The following is a 22,013-nucleotide window of genomic DNA, read 5'->3' on the forward strand; positions in this document are numbered from 1 at the left end:
TAAATGTACAAAGTAGATCATGCCGTCTACTAGTAGTCAACGGGTTTTATATAATATTGTACATTTGTATTCAGGTTAAGAATTATGCATGTAAATATAACCACCTTTTATGGTTCAGCCTATGCAATTCACATATCCATTGGATGACTACCTTCAAGTATTTAAAGACACATAGCATTTGACAATTTGGTTAATGGACCAATCATCGAGTGAACACTGCAGATTTATATGATATGTTTATAACCAGGTTCTATGTCATTGATCAAATAATTATGTTGATCAAATGGCATTTTACTGGTGACATGTGATGGCCAATGTGGACTTATCTACCTACCTTAGATATTTATATTTGAAAAAATGAATTGTTTCATAGAGCATAAACCAAGATCAAGAAACCTAGATATACATTACATTTTTAAAAGATTATTTTAAATATGTGATAGAATTATTCAAAAACAAAGCAAAATTCATGGAGGAACCAAAATTATCATTTTTACCTTTTTATGAAAAAAATAACAAAATTCCAATATGTAAGTTCTGAAGATTAAGTTTTAAGAGTATTTTTAGCACAATGCTTCAATGTGTGTTTAGATGAATGTTCAAAGTGATGCATGCCTCAATATGGATGGTAATCAAAGCACAATAGGTCCTCAGTCAAGTAGTTGACTGATTGTATGCAAAGATGGAATAAGAGCCTTAGATATATTAAAAGGTTACCTAGTTTGACCATCAACTGAACATGTCAAATCATATATTTATGACTTTGAATTTTATGACGTGAAGATAAACATAGTTTTTACCACTGTTCAGGTATTGTGTAAATTTGTCTTCATTTGATTTGTTGAATAACTTGTTCAAAATCTTAATTACTACCTTCGAGTATTTAAGGCTGAATTTATTGATGATTTAATGAAAATTAATTTCATGAAGATATTATTATCCAATTTGTGATATCTTTATTTAAATGATGTGGTAAACATATCTAGAAGTTTAATATTATTTTAAATCTCAAGTCCTCGGCATAACGGCTAGTTTTTGCTCTTAACTCTTGAAAGGTATTTTGAATTGATGACAAAATTATAAATATAAAAAATTAAAATTAAAATGATTATTATTTTATATTGCTTAATCAGAATAAATGAATATGAATGTTGGACTTTTGATATATTACCATTATGCCCTTTTGGATTTCCAAGTCCATATATGCAGTTTTGAGCCCTAATTTCAAACCTCCCTTCTCCTTGCCCTTTAAAAATTGCAGTCCACAAGTTAGAGAGATCTCTCAATTCCTGGAGCGATTTTCAAGAAGTTTTTTAGCATTCTTTAAATATATCATTTGTTTCTAACATCAATGCAAGTCCATAGAACTTGGAATCGTGGTTTTTGGTGCAGGGTATTTCAAGATTCAAAGAAAAGAAGGCTCGGATCCGAACTTTGCACATCCTCAACCCTGTGATAATTTTATAATTTATTAGCATATTTTTATACTGATTTTGAAATTTAACATCCATACAAAATCAACAAAATTTGAATCATATCATTTGGTTGAGTTTGGAAAGAGTTACATGGGTTTAAAGTTGGACACAGAGGAATCAAGCGGTAAAAAAAGGACGTTGAAAGATTGATCTCTGGAGATTTCTCTGATTTGTTTTTGAATACTTTGTGTGAGACAAAAGTTGTGCAAAATTGTGTTATGAAATTGTTCCAGGTGTAATCACTGCATTTGGTGCTGGATAAAAAAAGATATTGGAGTTTTTAGGTATCAAAGGTCAAACATGAATCGAGAATTTTCTCCTAAGAAAAACATGAAGGAGAAGAGGACTATATAAAGAACGACCATAAACAAGGAAGTATTACTGAAAGGAAATCATAGTTATAGTTATGAATCTTTATCTTTGAATTAATAAAATTTTGACATAAAAGTTTTCTTGTTGAAATACTTAAAATTGATCACTGTCTTGAATATTATTTTGAGTAGCCATCAATACTAAGTGTTGTTGAGGAGAATACATTATTCAGAAATATATTGTTATTGCTAGATCTTTGTGATCACTCAGGTTAAGGATTTGGGGGCCATAACAAGAAGGTTTTAGGGGCTAAGTTGAAGTAGATTAAGCAACGTCATTCCGTGGAAGCCTTTGAGGGTTGAGGATGACAAAGTTTCATCGATTTTTTTGTTCTTGGTATCCTTGTTCAGCCCTAGTTCCGAGTGATTTGCTTGCGGGGGCGTTCACACAAACTTGGTTAGGGCGCATCATCATCTCGCGGCGGATACCCCCGAACAACATTACGGATTAGCCTAAACTATCTACAAAAAATAACTATCTCCCATTTCCCCAACATCATTTCTTTAAAAAAAAATCCTAGGATAATTAAAATAAACTTATAATATAAATAGAGAACCTAATTCAGCCCCCCCCTTAGATTATTCATTGGCCACCTAAACTAAGAAGTTCAAAATTAAAGCAACTGCCAAGGCTCATTGATTCCTCACAAATTAAATTCATTTAGGTATTTAATTTATAAAAGTTACATATTATATCCTTTCACTTCTGAAGTCTATATATGCAGATTTAGCCACATTTCCCTCTCTTAGTAGAAAATGACACTAAAAAGCAAGCAAGAGATCTCGACTTTTGAAGAAATTTACATTGGGTTTTGTGATTTCATTGAATACTTGGAAAACTATTTTTTTATGCTGTGGAATTTAAAACTAATACATAACTTTGGAAACTCAAATTGCCTTTTGGGGAACTTGCCCCACCCTTTACTTGCCCCTTGGGAGAGAGCTTTTGAGCCATTCATATGTCCGGTCTCTAGAGGTATCCATACTATCAATGGACTGCCTGATCTCCCCTTTTTATTCGATAACTCTTATTGAACATCCCGTTGATCTTGTCACCATCAACACTTTCTAGCGTAATGAGTAGATAATGAAACAAGGAAGAAAGAGAGGCACCTAAGTCTGGTTGGTACGGACAATTTTCATGTATTTATTGTCATATCTGAGCTGAGACGCATTTGAATCCCATAGTTTGGGTCTCGTATGTCTTAGTCAAAACACCGAGTCTATACACATGATGTCCTTAGTGGCTCAAGTAAATGGACCGCATATACAACTATGACATGAGTCGACCTCGTCAACATTTAGGTATAATACCATTACGGAATCCATACATATCACTTCAATTAACTCTCAAACTAAAGAACACCCACCATCTGTCCTCAATGTCTCTACACTTATTGCCACAAAGATTAACCAAACTTATTGATGTTAGGCTTGAGTACCCAAGGAACATGAACACTTAGAATACTCTCTTGATGGCTAGTGACCACTCTATTATGATCTCATCATAATTCATTAAGGCATGCTATGTTTTCAAGGACTTTACTATAAATATCACATGATAATAGTAATGAATAAATATTTATTTCAATAAAAAATTGTGGAAACACGATTGGCTTGACGGCCACAATATTCATTAATTGAAATGAATTTTTTGAAGAAAATTTCAGCATCAAATTCATGGCTAACTTTACTCCAAATCCATAGGATTTAAAAAAAAATGGGCGTGGGTTTGAATATTTTCTGAGAGGATAATTTAATTGTATTATATTGTGAATTTTCTAGGATTCGTGCCATTCGCAACTGTGGCCTGAAGATCATTCCCCTGGAGATTTTGGTGAATTATTTTTAACTGATAATTAATTATTATATATATATAAATCAGTAACATCTTGAATCATGTTAGTTGAGGTGGGATTGAAGAGGTAACATAAGAACAAAGAAGAACATTTACAAATCACAAGCAAAAGAAAACAACTAGACTGAGATGATTTATAAGAGATTCACTCAAATATTTTCCATCATTTTTTAAATTTTTTTGACAAATAAAAAAATATTTACAGTGAAATTAATTCTTGAATTTTCTTCAAGTTATCTCGAGCCAATGGATAGTTTATTTGCAATTTTTAGTTTATTTGCATAAGAGAAGGAAAAAAATATCTAGAGGGGTTTGGCTTGAGATTTCGCACAGGGAATCTAGATTTCCATGCGTCTTAAATGACATTGACTTTGATTTTATGAAGGGTTAAATATGTACCAACATAAAATAGGAGAAAGAGATAATAATAAGAGAATAAGAGAGCCGAGAGATAGATAAAAGGAAACCATTTGTGGCACTTAATTCAATATTCAAAATATTTTCCTTTAGAACACATTCATTGAATATTTCTCATTAAATACACTTGAATATCAAATCTTTATTGTGGAGGAAAATAGTCATTATTCCAGTGTTCTATGTCAAATATTACGATTCTCTTTTCAGGCAGAAATCATCTCCTCAAAAATGAAAAAATGGAAACCCATTACTATTAGGTGGCATATATCTAGAAAATCCTGGCGATATTCACAAAATATAATGAAAATTGGTGATTGCAGAAGATATCTTGGTGTATGAAAATTTGTCGCCATTAGAAGGTTTTGATACCAATCCGGACATACAATTCTGCAATCATGCATAAATAATTGGCCGGAGGACGAATATTTCAGGGCGATTTGCAAAGTTTGCCGATCTAACATATCTTAATAATTTATCCCAGGCAGCCGTGAATCGTCCAGAACATATAGAATCAAATTCAATATTCTTATTTCTTCTGATTCGAGCTAATTCGGGTACAGTTCAATCAGTGTTCTTTCGTTTTTGCCAGGAAATAGGAGGACAGATTGTTTAACCTCGAAATCGACCGTTTCGAGATCAACTGACAGCAAAAAAAAATGCCAAACGGGCTTCAATCTATAGCGCGCACAAAGATCACGTAAAAACATCAAAGAAAACCAAATCGATTTTTTCAAGGTACGATGAAATCAATCTCATACGCAAGGAACAAGGCCTTCCCCGAACCGAATCACTTGGAAACCATTCGAAGGATGAAATCTTCGTACCGGATTCGTCCATCAAGGCCAACGTCGACCTCACGGATCCACTCATCGAACTCGGCGGGCTCCAATTTCTCGCCGATGCTGGTGAGGATATGGCGGAGATCGGAAGCGGAGACGAACCCCGTACCGTCCTTATCGAGAACCTTGAAGGCCTGGCGAAGCTGGCGATCAAAAGGCTCGGGATTTAGATGTTTCTTCATCAGATCTACGAATCGCGGGAGATCGAAAGGGGCCGATAACTTCTCTTCCGCCACGATTTCTTTGATCCGAGCTTGCGTAGGATTTCCGCCGAGCGATCTCATCAGAATTCCGAGCTCTGATACCGCGATCCGTCCATCTCCGTCGGTGTCGAACAGCGCGAACGCCTCCTTCATCGTCGCCACCTGCTCCTCCGTCAGATTCTTCGCCATATCTCCTCCCCCTCGAAGCTCGCCGGTACGAACTCTATATATATAGTCTCCGATGGACGGCCGCGATTCGACCACGCAGACTGGTGGGTAACTGGGCTTAATGGGCCGACTGGGCCTGTTATCTCGGCCGTGGTCTCTCCGCCCTATAAATAACTGATTGGGCGGGAAATTGGAAGGTTCGAGAAAGAGAGAGAAATGGTGGTTTCAGGTTTGAGGAGATTTGCAGAGAGGGAGGAAGGGCGACCGCGGCTGGACGAGGAAGATGAAGAGCTGATGCACGTACAGTATGGCGTGTCGATCGCGCTCGAGAATCGCGCGCTTGAATCCTCTGGAACGCTCTACATCACCAGCAAGTACTAGTTTTCGATCGGATTTCATCTTTCGTTCGGAATCTTTGGTCCGTTTTGTTTCAGTAGGGGTTTTTTTTGGTCTTGATTTGTGGTCTGGTGATGAGAAGGAGGGTTATTTGGCTGAGTGATGCGGATCAGACCAGAGGCTACGCGGTGGATTTCGTGGGAATTTCGTTGCACGCGGTTTCCCGGGATCCGGATGCTTATCCTTTTCCTTGCATCTACGCTCAGGTATGATTCTGTTGTTGGGCTTAATCGTCGTTAGTTGGTTTATTTTAATTGCGTTTCTGTTTTTTTTTTGGTAAAATGGGCCTGGAGCTGAATAATTTGTTTCAGTTCCTCTTATTCAAACCGTTAGTTTGTTTATTGGATTGACAGGTTTCCGGAATTCTTGTACTAGTTTTGCTTTCTGAAACTGAATTTCGTTGACTAGAGAACCGTGGATCAGAAATTTCTCAAACTCTATCGATAAAGATGTACCTAATGATCTTGGTTCTACTGGAAAGAGTAGTTTTTTCCATGTTTTGGTTTAATGGAATTTTAACTGCAGATTGAAACAGAAATTGGCGAGGATGAAAGATCAGGTGAATCCGACTCTGAGTGCGCGGAAGAACTGGAACTTTCAAAAGTTACGGAAATGAGGCTCGTGCCTTCAGATCCTTGCCATCGTATCCTTTGCTGTTTTGCTCATTATTTTGCTTGCTCAATTTTTCACTTCGGAACCTTGAAATATGACATTGGCCGATGTTAAGAGAAACCATTTAGAATTCATCTAATACCGACCGCTATTTTTTGTTTGAATCCTTAACATTCCTCGCAACAGTCGATGCTCTATTTGACATGTTCTGTGAGGGCGCCGAGCTAAACCCTGATCCAAATCAAGGTTGGTGCCGCTCGACATGTCTTCTTTTTGTTATTTGTGGCAAATCACTTAATGCTAGACCATCAGGAAACTTCTCTTAATTTCTATTTCATGTCTTTCTTGTTTTACAGAGGAGGAAGATGACAATGAATGGATTTTCGGGGATGAACAAATGACGATTAATGGCGCTGACATGGGTAATGCTGTTATGAGCAGAAATGGTTGATTCATTTTGGTTTTTCACTGTTCATATCCGTTAATCTTGGCCTCTTCATTTCTATCAGGGGATGATTCTGAAGAACTTGTCAACCCTATCGGCCACGCAAATGGGCATGGCGACCTTGCTCACTCCGTTCTTGAGGTCAGATCTGCCACATGTTTCTTCAAACTCTAAACCGAGAAAGATAGAGATTTATACATAAATTGAGTGATTGATTAGAGAGATAAGATAAATACATCGATTTATACATAGATTAGAGAGATAAGATTAAGTGATAGATTAGAGAGATAAGGTAGAGATTTATACATCGATTAGAGAGATAGATAGAGATTATATTAGATTAATAGAGGGATAAGATTAATAAGAGAGATAGTGCAGTCAGAGATAGGGAGAGAGATAACGAGAGAGGCAGATGGAGGTAGCTATAGATGGATAAGATTGTATATAGATAGAGAAAGAGATAGATAGATACATAGATAGATGGATTGAGCCATAGATTGATTTGATTAGAGAGATGAATAGAGATTTATAAGATACATATTAGACTTTATAGAGAGATTAGATGGATGATAGAGAGAGTAGAGTACGAGATAGATAGAGATAATAAGAGTAATGAGATAGAGATTGCTAGATTAAATAAGATTAGATTGATAGGTTAGATAAATGAGAGATATAGTGGAGAGAGAGAGTAGTGAAAGAGATAGATGAAGATAATGAGGGAGAGATGGAGATAGCTAGATTAGATTGACAGGTAGATTAGATATATGAGATAGTATATACATAGAAAAGGAAAGACAGATACGAGTGGTCAAGATTATGAGAGAGATAGATAGATAGATAGAGAGATAATGAGAGAGAAAAGTAGATAAATACAGTTGGATAAGATAAATTAGCGAGAGAGATAAGATAATGTCAATGAAAGAGAGATAGCTAGATAATTAGATAGATGTAGAGGGAAGAGATAAAGATAAGTATATAGATATAATGAGATGTAGAGGGATAAGCTAAAGATAAGGTGAGAGAGATAGCTAGATAGGTATAATAAGATGTAGAGGGATAAGATGAAGATAATGCCAGAGGGAGATAGCTAATATAAAGATAATGCGAGAGATTTAGCTTGCTAGATAGAGAGAGATAAGATAAAGATAATAAAAGAGAGATTTTTAGACAGAGAGATACATAGAGATGAAGAGAGAGAGATGATGCTCATATTTTTCATAATTCATGTCAACAGCTGCAGATCGACGATCAGCGGTTCCAGGATGCCGAGGAAGGCGAACGAGAACTCCATCGACGCCCTTGATGTTCTCCCTCTCTCAATCTTCGAAACTTCAACAGACTTCGAAACCTGTACCATAGACTAAGAGGTTCCCATTAGTTTAACAAGCCCAGTAGAACAAGCATTCAAATGGCAGCTGCTAGTACTATACTGCACCATTGTCCAGGATGGTTCCAAAGGATGGGACAGGACAAAGGTCGTCCGCACTTTAGAGGTTCGTCCTAATTGTCTCGTCCAGTGTTCATCCCGTCCCGAATACTTTCATCCACTACCCGTCCTGTCCAAGACATTCTCGTCCCATCTGATGTCTGGTACAAAACAGTGCACGAGGCCATGCAGAAGTTGACATGTGGCACAGCACCAGTGTCGGCCAGCTGGAGCTCTCAGTCAGAATTGACGGCCATGATGGAGAAGTTCTTCGGGCGACTGATGCCCAGGGAGGCCTCGTGGGGGAGATCCGATGGGCTGGGCTCTCGATTGGGGGCAGGAGGGCCGTCGGATGCTTGGTGGTGGTATCGGACGACGGAGATCTCGTCGGGGTTGTGAGGGAGGTTTTGATCGATCATGGGGCGTTTGATAAATCGAGAGCACATCATCAGGACGCCCGAGTGGAGGTTTTTTCCCAGGAAATAATCATGATTGAAGGTAGAAGATTGAATCTCTAATGGTTTCCACCACGGGAGGTCGGTAGGAAGCTCCTCAGGGTCTCTCTCAAGTAGACATTGTAGTTCTGTTCTTTTTGTGCGAATTGTTTGTTCTGTTCGGTTTTCTGAACAGAACAAAAACAAATTCGAACAGAACTTAGCACAGACTCTTAGTGCGGTTTTTTTGTTCGCTTTGTGTGAATTTTGTTCTAGTTTTGTGCAAATTTTGTTCGATTTTGAAAAAAAAAAGAACAAAACAAAGAACAAGGCCCTGTCCAGTTCAAACATAACAACCATGTCTATTCTCAAGTCCGGGTTTAAATAGAACGGTAATAAGGATATTTTAGTCATTTTCTGATGAGATGTACCGATGAGGTACATAAATTATGTCAATCATGGGAAAAATTCAAACTGTAACTAAGGGTATTTGGGTCATTTCAGGCGTGAAGAACGCGAGGAACATATAATTGATTTACCGTGGGAAGAGTAGAAAAAACCCTAGAATTTGGGAATTGCAGGAGAAGCGGCGGGGCGGGAAAACGCTGTTCAATGGCGTACGCGGCGGTGAAGCCGATGAAGCAAGGAATGGAGGATCAGGCCCCGGCACCGGTCCATCGGATCCGGATCACGCTTTCCTCCAAAAACGTGAAGAATCTCGAGAAAGGTTAGCCATCGATTCTTCCTCGATCCTCTCCAATCCTCCAGAATTTTCGCTGATTCTTCTTTGTTTTTCCTTTTTTTTTTGTTTGCAGTCTGCGCGGATCTGGTCAAGGGAGCCAAAGACAAGCTCCTCAAGGTTAAAGGCCCCGTCCGGATGCCCACCAAGGTGCTCAATATCACCACCAGGAAATCCCCCTGCGGCGAAGGTTCGATCGCCTTCTTTCGATCTTCTTTCCTCCGAATTAGGGTTTCTTCTCATCCTCGATTCCCTATTTTCCCTAATTATGATTATAAATCACGCATTTGCAGGGACGAACACGTGGGATCGGTTCGAGCTTCGAGTTCATAAGCGCGTGATCGATCTGGTTAGCTCGCCGGAGATTGTCAAGCAGATCACGTCGATCACGATCGAGCCCGGCGTCGAAGTCGAGGTGACCATCGCCGACGTCTAATTTTTTGAAAATTTTTGAAAATTTTCCTTTCATTATTTGATAATTAATCGAGAATCGCTAGAGATATTCTTTCATTCCTGGAGGTGTATTTTCAACATTGGGAAGAAAAATTCCTAAAGAATTGGATAAGTTGATTATTGGGGGCTCTGAGACTCTCCTTGGAGATACTTGAAGACGCCGTAGGCGACGGTGCCGGCCACGAACAATCCGACCGTTGGTGTAAACGCGGGGTAGACGAATTTGGAGAAGAAACTGTCCACTGATTCTGGGAGAAACCCTGAAACAATGATGATTAATTAGCCTTAATCCTCCTCCATAACGACCTTTAGAAACGGGATTAGAGAAATTAGGGAAGAAGCTTTCACAGAATGAAGAAATTAGGGAAAGCCCAGAGTTTGAATTTTAAGATTTTTATGAAATGAAAATCAATCATTATGGTTCTTCCATTGCATTGGGTCTAGAAGCTTATCATATTTCTGGAGGATTAATAGAAAATCAATTGCTGTATTTAAAATTGCACTAAAGGAAGCCAATGATAATGTTTCTCTCACAGAAGGTTTTATTTTAGGTCTTCCCTTGCCTGACGAAATATTAATGAGATTGGGAAGGAAAGGTAGGGAAGAAAAAATTGTAAGCAATCTTCGATGTGGAAAAAAATGTAGTTCGTGTATTTTACTAGGAAAAAATTCTAGATGATAGAACCAGAAATTGTTGCAAAATTTTCGGAGTAGGAAACAACGTAACATTAAAAAGAATTAAAGAGCAGTTCGTCTATGGATTTCGAAATTGTCCAGAGTTTCATAATTTTCAATAACTTAATGATTCTTCGAAGATTTTAGAATTTATGCCAGAATTTCAAGATCATAAACTGTCGGCTCTGTGAACTAAAATCTCCACAATCATAAATCGATGAGGGTTTAGTAAAGTTCGAAGGTCATGCAAGAAAAATTCTTCCATTTTAATAAAATATCCTTTAAACATACCGTTTAAAACTACATCGCAGGAAAAAATAGCAAGTTTCAAAACTTTCCTTAAGACTCAAAAGTACCAACATGGTAGCAATCGTGCCAATATAACCCAAAATTAAATGAATAATTATTTGCCCGACTAAACTCGGAAATCATTGTATGAATGGTAGTTTTTTTTCAAAAAAAATAAGTTAACAACCATTAAAATGAATTCCGAGTCTAGTCAGGCAAATGCTAATTCGTAATTTATCACGGGCTACGGCACTTTTATGAATTAGACTAACAATGGAATGATAACGATAATTGAAATTACTTCAGTTTGGGAGAAAATTTGATTCAAGAGAGGCGATTTTAAAGTCCAGTGCTATGGCCACATAGTTCTGTTCTTCGCTATCAAGCAGTAAATGAGAAAAAACAGCTCAATTTCAAACAATTTTGCAAAATAAAAGACACCCTCGAAACAAAATGGATGTTGAACGGAAAAAGATTTCACCAAATATTACTGCTAATACTTAAGTAACACAATAGTTGACCTGTAAATTTAGTTAAGTTCCTCCCTATCAAGCAACAAATGCTGGAAAATTCAGCTCAAATTAATACAAAATAGCTGCCAGGGTAAGTAGATATCACCGAATTTTACTGCTAAAAGATAGCAAGATTTTTGCATTTGTTTGTAGTACTACAGTGATGTTTCTTCAGTTCTTCACAAACATAGCAACAAATTCAAGAAACTTCCAAGTCAATTCCATCAATTTTCCCAAAAAAAAAAACACACTCAAAAAAGAATGGATGCCAAAAGGAAAAAAATTCACTGGATTTTACTTCTAGAACGAAGTAACCACTCTGACATGGTGCCTTAGTTAAGTTCTCAACAATCAAGCAACCAATGTTTAAAAAATCAGCTCAATTCAACATAATTTCCTTTGGATTTCATCGGGTTTATACTGCTAGAACACACTACAATTTTTTCTAATTTCTCAGATTGAACAATCCTTCTCCAACATCGGATGCGATTCTTGAAGTTAAACAGTAAATTACTCAAGAAAGAATTACCTGAAGCAGCCAGCGCGATGCCTTCGACGAGAATTAGAATCCCGAGCCCCAACCAAGTGAGCAAGAACGCGCTCTCATCAACCTTAATCTGCTCCGAATCCGCAGAAGAACCTCCTCCCCGGGGATATACCGAAGATGGCTTCTGGATAGGTTCCCGGCGGACAATTTTTCCCTTATTCTCTTTTCCTTTCTTCTTCGCGGGGCTCAAATCGCCCCCAAATCCCCTATTCGAAGAGGAAGTTGCTGCATTTTCCCCTTCTTCCTGCACCGCGCGAACGGAAACGGAGATCAGCCTCTTCGTCGAGCGATTGCGATAGATGAAGAACAGATTCGACAATCTCTTGCTAGATAGAGAGCAAGCAGAAGCGATTTCCATGGTCGAAGCTCGATCGGAGATCGAATGGGAAGGAGAGTGCGGGAGGAAGAACAAGGATGAGGAGTTTCCTCGGGAATCACAGAAAAATAGCGACTTTGATTGATTAAATGATTGATTGATTGGATTCTTTAGGATCCGAGACCCGTTTTGAAGTTTCGAATATACAGAAAATTGCTCCTCCTATACTGACTTCTGTAGGATCCGAGACCCAATCAGCCCGTTTAATTTTTACAGAATGAAGGAAAAATTCAGGAAAATGCTCTTCCTCATCTTATTCAGTTGATTGAATTTGTTTGATCCGACACCTGAATCGGAGTGTAAGAAAATTATTGATTATATGTTTGTTTGGAAATATGCAAACGTAATCTAGTTATTATGATATCGATAAATGCGATGGGAAAGCAGGACTCATCAGTAGGATAAAAAGTCAGTAAGCACTGCCAAGTTGAAACATGTGGTAATATCCGATTCATTTAAATAGAATCTATGAGTGTCAATTGTTGCGACATGCCATGCTTTTGGTGACATCAAGGACGCGTTTTGACATGCGATGTATATTGACGTTGTAAGTAAAGAAATTGGAGCATAATCTTTGACAAATCGGAGGGTAAATTTTTGACACACTTCAAATTGAGGCTGTAAGTGTGGAAATTGATGTGAAATATTTAGCAAATTTGAGGATTTTGTTGACACATTAAAACCCAACACAAAGATCAATTGAGGAGAAACAGAAAGAAATTAATGGCTTAGAATCATTTAACTTTAGACTATGATATCTAACTTTCTCGGAGTTTTAGGCTGAAAATTTTAAGGCAACTTCATCTCTCTCTCTCTCCTCAACCAACAACACCCACTGATCTATATATTGACCCGCGTATTTTCCTTGAATTACCCCTTCTTATATTAAGGGGAGATTGTCCCATCATGTCCACTCAATTATCTTCATGGACTTGTTGCTTCACCCAAGCTAAGACTCTTTAGAATATCTCAATAACACTCAAATGTCATAGTTAAAACATAGTTGTTCATTCACAATATGTCTTTGATGTATCAGATCTAAAGAAAACCATTAAAAATTATGGAATGAATCAATCTGGTCTGGATTTAGCTATAAAACTATCCACAGATTCATTTGTACTGATTTAGGGATCCACTTCTAATGGAGCGCACCAGCCCCACTCCATCGGAGACGTCTTCGGAGCTGCCATTGTCGTCGATGGTCCCGCCGGTTCACGTCCAGCCGACCGGCACGCCAAGACAAAGGTGAAACACCCGGGCTCAAATACCCCAGGTAAAGCATGTCAGCGTATCCGACCGTCTTGATTTTCGTCGGCACGTGCTTATTTTATTATGTTTGTTGTTTTACCGTGTTCATGTGTTTGTGTTTGTGTCCGTCGTGTCGTTTTCGTATTGTCGTGTGTTGTATCATTTCGTGTCGTCGAATATGTCTCACACATATGTTTTATTTTGTGTTAAAGTGGGGTCCCTATGTATAAGACCCCCCCCCAGTAAGGGCACTTGGGCCCTCACCAAGGGATCATTTGCCCTTAGTAAGGGCCATCGTGCCCCTACATAAGGGCGCACAATGGTGCCCAAGTTCCTTAGACCAGGAATTATCGAAGTAAAATGTTTTGTTCAGTTCGTGGTCTATTGTAGGAAGAAGAAAGGGATGAAGAGGAAGAGGGAGAGGAAGAGGAAGGAGAGGAGAAGAAGGGATGTAGAGGCGTCGGTTGTTGCTGCCGCCCGCACCGCCAGCTGCTTCCCCCGTGTCGACAACTGCCCTTCACACACCGCCTTGCACCGCCAGAGTGCTGCCACAGGACGCTTTACCTCTGCCTAGCCGTACGGAGTGCAACGTTCGCGCAACAGCGCAAACGTTCAGCCCCGCAATCGCGCGGCTGAATGACCACCGCGCAGCTGTTGCACGGTTGTGATGCCAATTGACCGAGCTGCCACGCAGCGTATCCCCCGCGCGGCTAGAGTGACGGCTTTCTGCACCTTCCGCGTAGTTGACAAAGTCGCCGGCTGTCTGCACAGGTGACGCGGCCTCACGACCCGCAGTCGCGGCCGCCGCCCAGCCACACAGCCAAGCGATGGTGCCGCGCAACTGCCACACAGCGCGCATCGCCAGCTTTTCGTGCGGGTGCATCGGCCTTACGACCGTGTGGTCGCACCCACCACGCAGCTTTGTTGAGTAGCCTCGCTGCACGACCAACGCGCGGCCACACCATCGATTGGCTGCATCGCCGTCTAGGCCACGCACCGTGTCACTGTCGTCACTACGTGTGATCTGCGTCACCACCTCCGTCGCCGCGCACACGACGCCGCTATTGTCACGGGTGCCATGCACCGTGTCACCTGCTGACGTCGTATCAGCGAGCCGCCCCTATTGCTATTGTCACTGCCCGTGCTAGCACCCACACCATGCCCGGAGTTGACCACCCACATGCACAACACCTGTTTGGGAGTGCTCCACTCCGAACCACAGCGTTCGTCACTGCCATCTGCCGGTGCCATGACTTGCACCCCACCATCCTGATGGATATTATGTGGCCGTCAAGCCAATCACACTACCATGTATTTAAGTCCATTGAATAAAATATTTACGTTCATTATTATTCCGCGTGATGTTTATAATGAAATCCATGTCGTGCCGCCTGCTGCCGCTCGCCACAACTACCCGTCTCCGTCTGCGCTGATCCACCATCAGATTGTGCCTGCGGAGCGCAGGCGTTCGCTTGAGCCGCCTCACAGCTGCTCTTCTCTCTCCTCACCTCCGACCTCCGATGTCATGCTCCAGCACTGCATTCCGCCGCCTGTTGAGTGAGGGTGTGCTCACCCCCGACACACCTCCGCCATATCTGTCGGTACCGGCCACTGCACTGACGTTTATATTGACGATGGGTGACATCGCTGACGAAGTACGTTGTTCCCTTTGCTCGTCAGTTATATTACCTTTTCAATATATTTTTGGCTGCACTCCACCGTGCTCGGATTAGGTTAGAATTTACATATAGAGAACTACAAATTGAGTGAATTCCCAGGTACAGGTCAACCCCATCCGTTACGTGCGAGCGCCAACAGAATTATTCCGTTCGACGTCATAGTCACCGTCGTCTCTGATGAGGGTCAGAAGGTCACATCCATCGTCATTGGTCGTCCACCCCGGAGCTCAAAACTCGGTGAATTCCTTCGAGTCAGACCTGCACGTACACTGCCTAGGACATCGCACTCACATAGTTACATTTCCCGTAGGGAATTACCCGTCAGACGACATCATTGATGACGTCCAGCATCATCTTGGTATCACAACATCTTCTCGGTACCCATCGGACAACGTTCCCGATGGCCTCCTACATCAACTTCCATAAATAGCACTCATTATCTATTTGTAATGTTTTCACACAAATGGCAACGAGATCATCCATCATCATCGTATTACAAGGAGTAGAAAGTGATATTTTAATAACATAGATGAATTTATCTTTAAAAAAATTAAATACTATAATTCACTTATTAAATACTTACTCCCTATTGATCTGGCCCTTGTGCACACTATGCTCCTAAGGAAAATTATAAGTATTTTTGCATAAACCACACGACGTCAATGACACTTCTAACCCTAATTTCTGGCTCATCACCTTCTCATCTCACTGTATTTATTATCTTATAGAATGTATCTTCTCATCCTCTTATTACCATTTAAACGCAACATTAGATCCTTAATCATCATTATATGTTGATGGAATCCTTAATCATCGCTAGTTAATCACTCTTCCTTTAAAGGATTTATGACTTTAAAGATTAAATTAATTATCAGTGATGAATTATGACCTTAAAATTAAGTTCAAAAGAAATCGTACGGCAAAGGCTAACAAATACCGTTTAGTATTATGGAATCAATTTAGACATTACTAACCTTGATCAGATCCATTTCTTTTGATATCACAAATTGTTGCCCCAGCTCAGAGGATTAGATCACCATGCTGGTTGTTTTTCATAGGAAAGAGAAACACCAAATTTTTTCAATATGTAAGAAATGATCTACATTTCTGCAGAAACTAACGAACATAATTATGGATTTGGCACATGATGATTGGTGATTGAGTTGACAGTAAAAAATCCAATGTTTTGCATGACTACGAGTTATCACTTTAAAACTTATTTAAAAGCCAGAATTTTTTTTCGAAACCATGATATACTTGGGATGGTATTATAAAAATGGACATCATCGCTGTATACAACAAAATGGAAGTTACTGAAACGAGGGCTGATCAGTCCATTTTAAGTTTTAATAATCACCAATGTATTAAAATTAACTTATATAATATATTTATAAGTCTGCTCTTATTAACTTAGCACTATGTATAAAGATAGAAAGGGGTAAAACCACACGGATTAAGGGCTTTAGGTAGGATAAATGAAGAAGATACATTATGAGATATACATGAACAGGGGAGTTTTCATAGGGGGAGTGTTTATAGGGTTACATGTATGTATGCAAATGCCAAGGGATAGTTTGTGACTATCAATCAAGTCAATGAAACTTCCATCGTTTATTTAAGTTCATTGAAATATTTATTTATTATTCTTCTTATGCAATGTTTACAGTGAAGTCCCTAAATGCACACCATGACTCAATCAATTCTAATGAGATCATAATATATTGATCACTAGTCTTCAAGGTTATATTCTGAGTATTGGAATAGGGATATTGGAGAAATCCTTGGCCAGGGTAATAGGGATATTGGAGAAGCACTTGCCTAATGATCCCCGTTATGCGTGCAGTACTAACTGAAGGTCAGATTATGGCTTGCCAATTAACCATAGACTGAGTCATTCGGGAATCTTGCATAGACCGAGGACTATACATATGCTGTAATCAATGACATTATAGGTTCCACGAGAGAACACGTGGCAATCAACACTACTATGTATTGTTTAGAGCACAAGGTGTAGCATGTCCCACATACAGGAAACTTGGCCTATTGGTTGGGTTAAATTGATCCTATTTATGTTAACTAATGTCCTTCTCATGTTGATACAATAAAATGTTTTAAGATACTTCAGACAATTACTTTGTCTAGATTCCACATTTGCAAGACTCGCCCAATATATTTATTAAAACTTAAAAAAATGCTTCTCCACAATTTTCCAATTGAAAAATAAATTAAAATATTAGACAACTTCCTTCTCTGACTCCTACAATTGGAAAAGTGGGTGAAGACAAAGCCCACTTAGAAAATAAAAAAAAAACTACATTTCTATTTTGGGTGACAGGGCTACGACACATCAATTTATCAAAAGTTAAAAATACATTTATACCATTTTTGTGTTGAAAAATAAAGTATTTCCTTCTCTGGCTTATACAATTGGAAAACTTATAAATTAAAAGAACTTCACTCCTCCTTTCCAGTCCAATCACGAAATCAAGTATTTGAAGGTCTTTGACAGAATCTAACTTCAATATTTCCTCACAAAGACAAATCCAACTTCCTCTCCTCAGGATGATAAGTAAATTTTTTGAAAGGAACTTCAGAGTACTCCTTTGCCTGGGTTCTAAATTTGGTAAAGGCTGGGCCAAATTCATAAATTAAGACTCAAAAAACAAAATTTCCACCATTTTTCTGGAGATAAACAAAGTACAGCACTAGAGAAGATTTCCTTTTCTTCTGAAGTTTTGGGCTTTTGGGCTGCTTCTTTCCAGAGGCCAATTTAGGGCTTCTTCTTCTTCTTCTTCTTCTTCTCCTCCTCCTCCTCCTCGCTTTCTTCTTCCTCTCCAGTCCAATCACAAAATCAAGTATTCGAAGGTCTTTGGAGGAATCTAACTTCAATATTTCCTCCCAGAGACAAATCCAACATCCTCTGCTCAGGCTGATAAGTAAATTTTTTGAAAGGCACTTCAGAAATATCTCTTTCCCTGGCCTCAAAATTTGGTACAGATTGGGTCAAATTCATAAATTACGACTTAAAAAAACAAAATTTCCACCATTTTCTGCTGACAAATCACAAATTGAGGCCAGAGCACTAGAGAAGATTCCCTTCTCTTTTAAACTATTGGGCTTTTGGGCTTCTTCTTTCCATATACAAATTTAGGGCTTCTTCCTCTTCTTCTTCTTCTTTTTCCTCCTCCCATCTTCTTCCTCTTCTCCCTTCCATCTTCTTCGCTGTTCTTATTTGTTCTTCCCCGTTCTTCGCTGTTCTTCGTTGTTCTTCTTCGTTGTTCTTCGCTGTTCTTCGTTGTTGTTCTTCGTTGTTCTTTGTTGATCGGGGAGAGGAGGGGGGGATGGGGACGCCGGAGACGTCGAGGGAGCCGTGCCCAGATCGGATCTTGGACGACATCGGGGGAGCGTTCGGGATGGGGGCGGTGGGGGGATCGGCCTTCCACTTCATCAAGGGCCTCTACAACTCCCCCAACGGCGAGCGCCTCGTCGGAGGCGCCCAGGCCGTGCGCATGAACGCCCCCCGCGTGGGCGGCAGCTTCGCCGTGTGGGGCGGCCTCTTCTCGGCCTTCGATTGCTCCATGGTCTACCTCCGCCAGAAGGAAGACCCCTGGAATTCCATCATCGCCGGGGCCGCCACCAGCGGCTTCTTGAGAATGCGCCACGGCCCCGCCGCCTCGGCCAAATCCGCGGTTTTTGGGGGCGTTCTTCTCGCCCTGATCGAGGGCGCCGGCATCATGCTCAATAGATTCCTCAGCGCGCCTCAGAATCTGCCGCCCATGGAAGATCCGATCATGGCCGGGATTCCCCCCAATTTGGCCGGGCATTTGCCCCAAAATCAGGATTTGGGCGAGGGTTCTAGCTCTTCTTCTTCTTGGATTGGAGGGTTTTTTGGGGGGGAGAAGAAGAAGAAGAAGGATGGGGAGGCAGGGGAGGAGAGCAGGACCAAGGTTTTGGAGAGCTTCGACTCGCCCAGCGCGCCTGTGCCCACTTTTGAGTTCAAGTAAGTCGGTTGATCGGTGCGTCGGTTTCTAGTCTGGGTGGAAAGTATGAACGGGGGAGGAATGATCTGTCGATGTTTACTCTTTTTTTTTTTCATAAATCTCTTTCTGGGTTACTCTGAGCTTGTGTAATCGAGTGGTGGGTTGCTCTCTATAGTATTGGTATGAAATCAGTACATCTTGTTCTTTCATATCCCTGTTTTTTAAATCATGGGTACGCTGATCCATCGACTTTGGGCCTGGGAGGAAAGTATGAACAGAGGAGGAATGATCTATGGATATTTACTCTTTTTTTTTCTTTCATAAATCTCTTTCTGGGTTACTCTGAGCTTGTGTAATCGAGTGGTGGGTTGCTCACTATAGTATTGGTATGAAATCAGTCTTGTTCTTTCATATCTCTGTTCTTTTAATCTTGGGTAAGCTGATCAATCGATTTTAAGATTGAGTGAGAGGAAAGTATCAATGGCGGAGGAATGATCGAACGATGTTTACTCTTTTTTTCTCAAAAATCTATTCATGGGTTACACTGAGCTTGTGTAATCGAGTGTTGGGTTGCTCATTATAGTATTGGTATGAAATCAGTTCGTCTTGTTCTTTCATCTGCCTATATTTTTTTAGGTCGATTGGCTTAGCGGATCAATCGATTTTAGGCCTACGAATGATCTATCGATGTTTACTTTTTTTTTTCATAAATTTCTTTCTAGGTTAGACTCTGAGCTTGTGTAATCGAGTGTTGGGTTGGTCACTATAGTATTGGTATCAAATCAGTTCATCTTGTTCTTTCATCTGCCTGTTTTTTTATTCTTGGGTAAGCTGATAAATCGATGGATCAATTTTTTCTTCGTATAAAAAATTCTAAACAAACGATAAACAATCGATCAATTTCTAGTTTTAGTCTTTCTGGGTTACTCTGCGCATTTATAATCAACTATTGTGTTACTATTAATAGTATTTGTATGGAATCAGTCCTGTCCTTGATTCTTTGGTAACCCGATCGACCTAAATATCAATTTACCCCAGAACCAAATTTTAAAATGAACAACAAACAATCGACCAATATTTATTTCCTTGGTCACTCTGAGCAAATAGTCCAATTATTGCATTACCGTAAAGTATGGGTATTGAAATCAGCTCATTTTGTTCTTGGGTTTATCATGGTTGGAGGAGATTTCTTCCTCGGATTTTTTTCTTTCTTTAGCGTGGATCGTTTTTCTTGGATTCAGGGTAGAAAAGGTTTTTTAGCCTTTGGATTATAATTGGTTGAGATATTTGCCATAAGATTTATCTTATACAAACTGATCCACATCCACATAATATTTCGAGGTTATAGACAAGAAAAGAGTGAAGAACACTCAAAAGAGACATGTAAGAGATGGAGGGTAGTATAAATTGGAAATTCTTGTTCAAGTTTATATTCTACCAGAGTTTAGTAAGAAAGATAAAATGAAGAAACCTCAGTAGGCGAGAAACTACTTGACGGGTGGTCGAAATTGTTTTTCTGCAGTTCATTGCATCTCTTGGCAGATATTGTATAAATATATATATATATATATATATATAGAGAGAGAGAGAGAGAGAGAGAGAGAGAGAGAGAGGATAAATTGGAAAAAATAAGATAAAATTAGGGATTGGCAAAGAGGGCCAATTGCGACCACAAATTAATCTTTTTTTTGTCGGTTGATAGAGAGAGTGAAGAACCCTTCCTAATAAGAACAAATAATGAACGGTAGGGGGACATAAAGAGCATTTTCTTTTACAAGTGGATCAAATTTTAGAGATCAGTGAGTGAGAGGCCCTTTCTAGTAAAGAGGAAATAGATGGGAGGAGGCATAGAGCCCATTTTCATTTAACATTTCACCTTTGCAGAGACAAGAAAGGGAGAAAGAGAGATAATAATGAACCATACTGAATAAAAGAGAAAGATTTCAGGGATTGGGCCGGGGTAGACATGGTTGTTCTGTTCTGTTCTGTTTGTTTGAAATGAACAAAAAATTCGCACAAAAGAACCGCGCAGGGCTTTGTTATGGTCTTTTTTATTTTCAAGAACGAACAAAATTCGCGCATTCGAACAAAATTCGCACAAAGTGAACAAAAGAATCGCACGGGTCTGTGCGATGTTCTGTTCGAATTCGTTTCTGTTCGGTTCAGAAAACCGAACAGAACAAACAATTTGCACAAATTCACACAAAAAGAACCAAACGGCCACGTCTAGGGCACGACATCAAGGACAGTTTCTTCCACAAGTTATCCCCTTCGCACAAAATGATAAATAGACAGCAAGGAAGGGAGAAAGAGACAATGAAAAACTAAACATGGGAAGAGAGGATAAAATGGGTAGGGGTAGAGAGCATAAGATGTATTTAATTGTACGAGTTCACCTAGCTGCAGAGGATAGAGAGAGGGAAAAAAGGAGAAAGACAAAGTGGACAATCTTTACAAATTGAACAGAAATAATAAATATGTAGGGAAGGAACACAAATTGAAATTCTTTCTACAAGATCACCTCTTTGCAAGGTAGACTAGAGGGAGTGCAAGAAAAGGAGGAAGAGAGGCAAGTTGAAGATCATTATAATAATAATTAGAAAACAATAAATTGTAAGGGAGGAAAGGGGGAGTGTATTTCCTCTCACAAGTTCACCTCTTTGTAGAGGTGAGGGATGGGCACGTGGCGCTATGTGGAAATTTTCCCCTAATGGGAATATTTCAGACCAGCCAAATCAGCCTGCTGCGAGACCCTTGTCTGGTCTCAGGTGCTCCACATGTATGATTCATATATTTATGTTCATATTTTTTAGTAAATAACTGCTCTAAACCACCAATTTGCTCTGCCCCAGGCCCAGCGGTGGGCTGGGCA

The 22,013-nt window shown here is 39.7% G+C and overlaps 5 protein-coding genes across 5 annotated transcripts; 3 read left to right on the plus strand and 2 right to left on the minus strand.

Annotated features, from left to right (window-relative positions):
- Nucleotides 1-4,778: 4,778 nt before the first annotated feature.
- LOC144710015 (putative calcium-binding protein CML13) lies at nt 4,779-5,380 on the minus strand. The gene has a single exon (XM_078583664.1). The coding sequence runs from the start codon at nt 5,350-5,352 to the stop codon at nt 4,909-4,911; it is 444 nt and encodes a 147-aa protein (XP_078439790.1). The 5' UTR covers nt 5,353-5,380; the 3' UTR covers nt 4,779-4,908.
- Nucleotides 5,381-5,517: 137 nt separating this feature from the next.
- LOC144710013 (nucleotide-sensitive chloride conductance regulator (ICln) family protein) lies at nt 5,518-8,198 on the plus strand. Its single transcript, XM_078583662.1, has 7 exons — nt 5,518-5,705; nt 5,810-5,933; nt 6,253-6,370; nt 6,526-6,585; nt 6,696-6,761; nt 6,849-6,925; nt 8,019-8,198. The coding sequence occupies exons 1-7, from the start codon at nt 5,548-5,550 to the stop codon at nt 8,085-8,087; spliced, it is 672 nt and encodes a 223-aa protein (XP_078439788.1). The 5' UTR covers nt 5,518-5,547; the 3' UTR covers nt 8,088-8,198.
- Nucleotides 8,199-9,185: 987 nt separating this feature from the next.
- On the plus strand, nt 9,186-9,956 carry LOC144710016 (small ribosomal subunit protein uS10y-like). Its single transcript, XM_078583665.1, has 3 exons — nt 9,186-9,371; nt 9,460-9,573; nt 9,677-9,956. Exons 1-3 carry the CDS (start codon nt 9,257-9,259, stop codon nt 9,817-9,819), a joined length of 372 nt encoding a protein of 123 aa, XP_078439791.1. The 5' UTR covers nt 9,186-9,256; the 3' UTR covers nt 9,820-9,956.
- On the minus strand, nt 9,831-12,305 carry LPA2 (low psii accumulation2). Its single transcript, XM_078583663.1, has 2 exons — nt 11,841-12,305; nt 9,831-10,096 (listed from the first exon to the last, which is right to left on the minus strand). The coding sequence occupies exons 1-2, from the start codon at nt 12,214-12,216 to the stop codon at nt 9,954-9,956; spliced, it is 519 nt and encodes a 172-aa protein (XP_078439789.1). The 5' UTR covers nt 12,217-12,305; the 3' UTR covers nt 9,831-9,953.
- Nucleotides 12,306-18,321: 6,016 nt separating this feature from the next.
- Nucleotides 18,322-19,350, plus strand: TIM17-2 (translocase inner membrane subunit 17-2). The gene has a single exon (XM_078584148.1). The coding sequence runs from the start codon at nt 18,503-18,505 to the stop codon at nt 19,163-19,165; it is 663 nt and encodes a 220-aa protein (XP_078440274.1). The 5' UTR covers nt 18,322-18,502; the 3' UTR covers nt 19,166-19,350.
- Nucleotides 19,351-22,013: the final 2,663 nt, after the last annotated feature.

This window comes from Wolffia australiana, chromosome 12, assembly GCF_029677425.1.
Source record: "Wolffia australiana isolate 7733 chromosome 12, ASM2967742v1".
Taxonomy (NCBI): Eukaryota; Viridiplantae; Streptophyta; class Magnoliopsida; order Alismatales; family Araceae; genus Wolffia; species Wolffia australiana.

What these genes read in the sequence shown, in the direction of transcription:
- LOC144710015 (XM_078583664.1), bottom strand. Translation starts at nt 5,352, where the DNA reads ATGGCGAAGAATCTGACGGAGGAGCAGGTGGCGACGATGAAGGAGGCG.
- LOC144710013 (XM_078583662.1), top strand. Translation starts at nt 5,548, where the DNA reads ATGGTGGTTTCAGGTTTGAGGAGATTTGCAGAGAGGGAGGAAGGGCGA. An exon ending in ACGCTCTACATCACCAGCAA is followed by an intron (nt 5,706 to 5,809) that starts GTACTAGTTTTC and finishes GGTGATGAGAAG; the next exon opens with GAGGGTTATTTGGCTGAGTG. An exon ending in GCCTTCAGATCCTTGCCATC is followed by an intron (nt 6,371 to 6,525) that starts GTATCCTTTGCT and finishes TCCTCGCAACAG; the next exon opens with TCGATGCTCTATTTGACATG.
- LOC144710016 (XM_078583665.1), top strand. Translation starts at nt 9,257, where the DNA reads ATGGCGTACGCGGCGGTGAAGCCGATGAAGCAAGGAATGGAGGATCAG. An exon ending in CGTGAAGAATCTCGAGAAAG is followed by an intron (nt 9,372 to 9,459) that starts GTTAGCCATCGA and finishes TTTTGTTTGCAG; the next exon opens with TCTGCGCGGATCTGGTCAAG. An exon ending in GAAATCCCCCTGCGGCGAAG is followed by an intron (nt 9,574 to 9,676) that starts GTTCGATCGCCT and finishes ACGCATTTGCAG; the next exon opens with GGACGAACACGTGGGATCGG.
- LPA2 (XM_078583663.1), bottom strand. Translation starts at nt 12,216, where the DNA reads ATGGAAATCGCTTCTGCTTGCTCTCTATCTAGCAAGAGATTGTCGAAT. An exon ending in CATCGCGCTGGCTGCTTCAG is followed by an intron (nt 10,097 to 11,840) that starts GTAATTCTTTCT and finishes TCATTGTTTCAG; the next exon opens with GGTTTCTCCCAGAATCAGTG.
- TIM17-2 (XM_078584148.1), top strand. Translation starts at nt 18,503, where the DNA reads ATGGGGACGCCGGAGACGTCGAGGGAGCCGTGCCCAGATCGGATCTTG.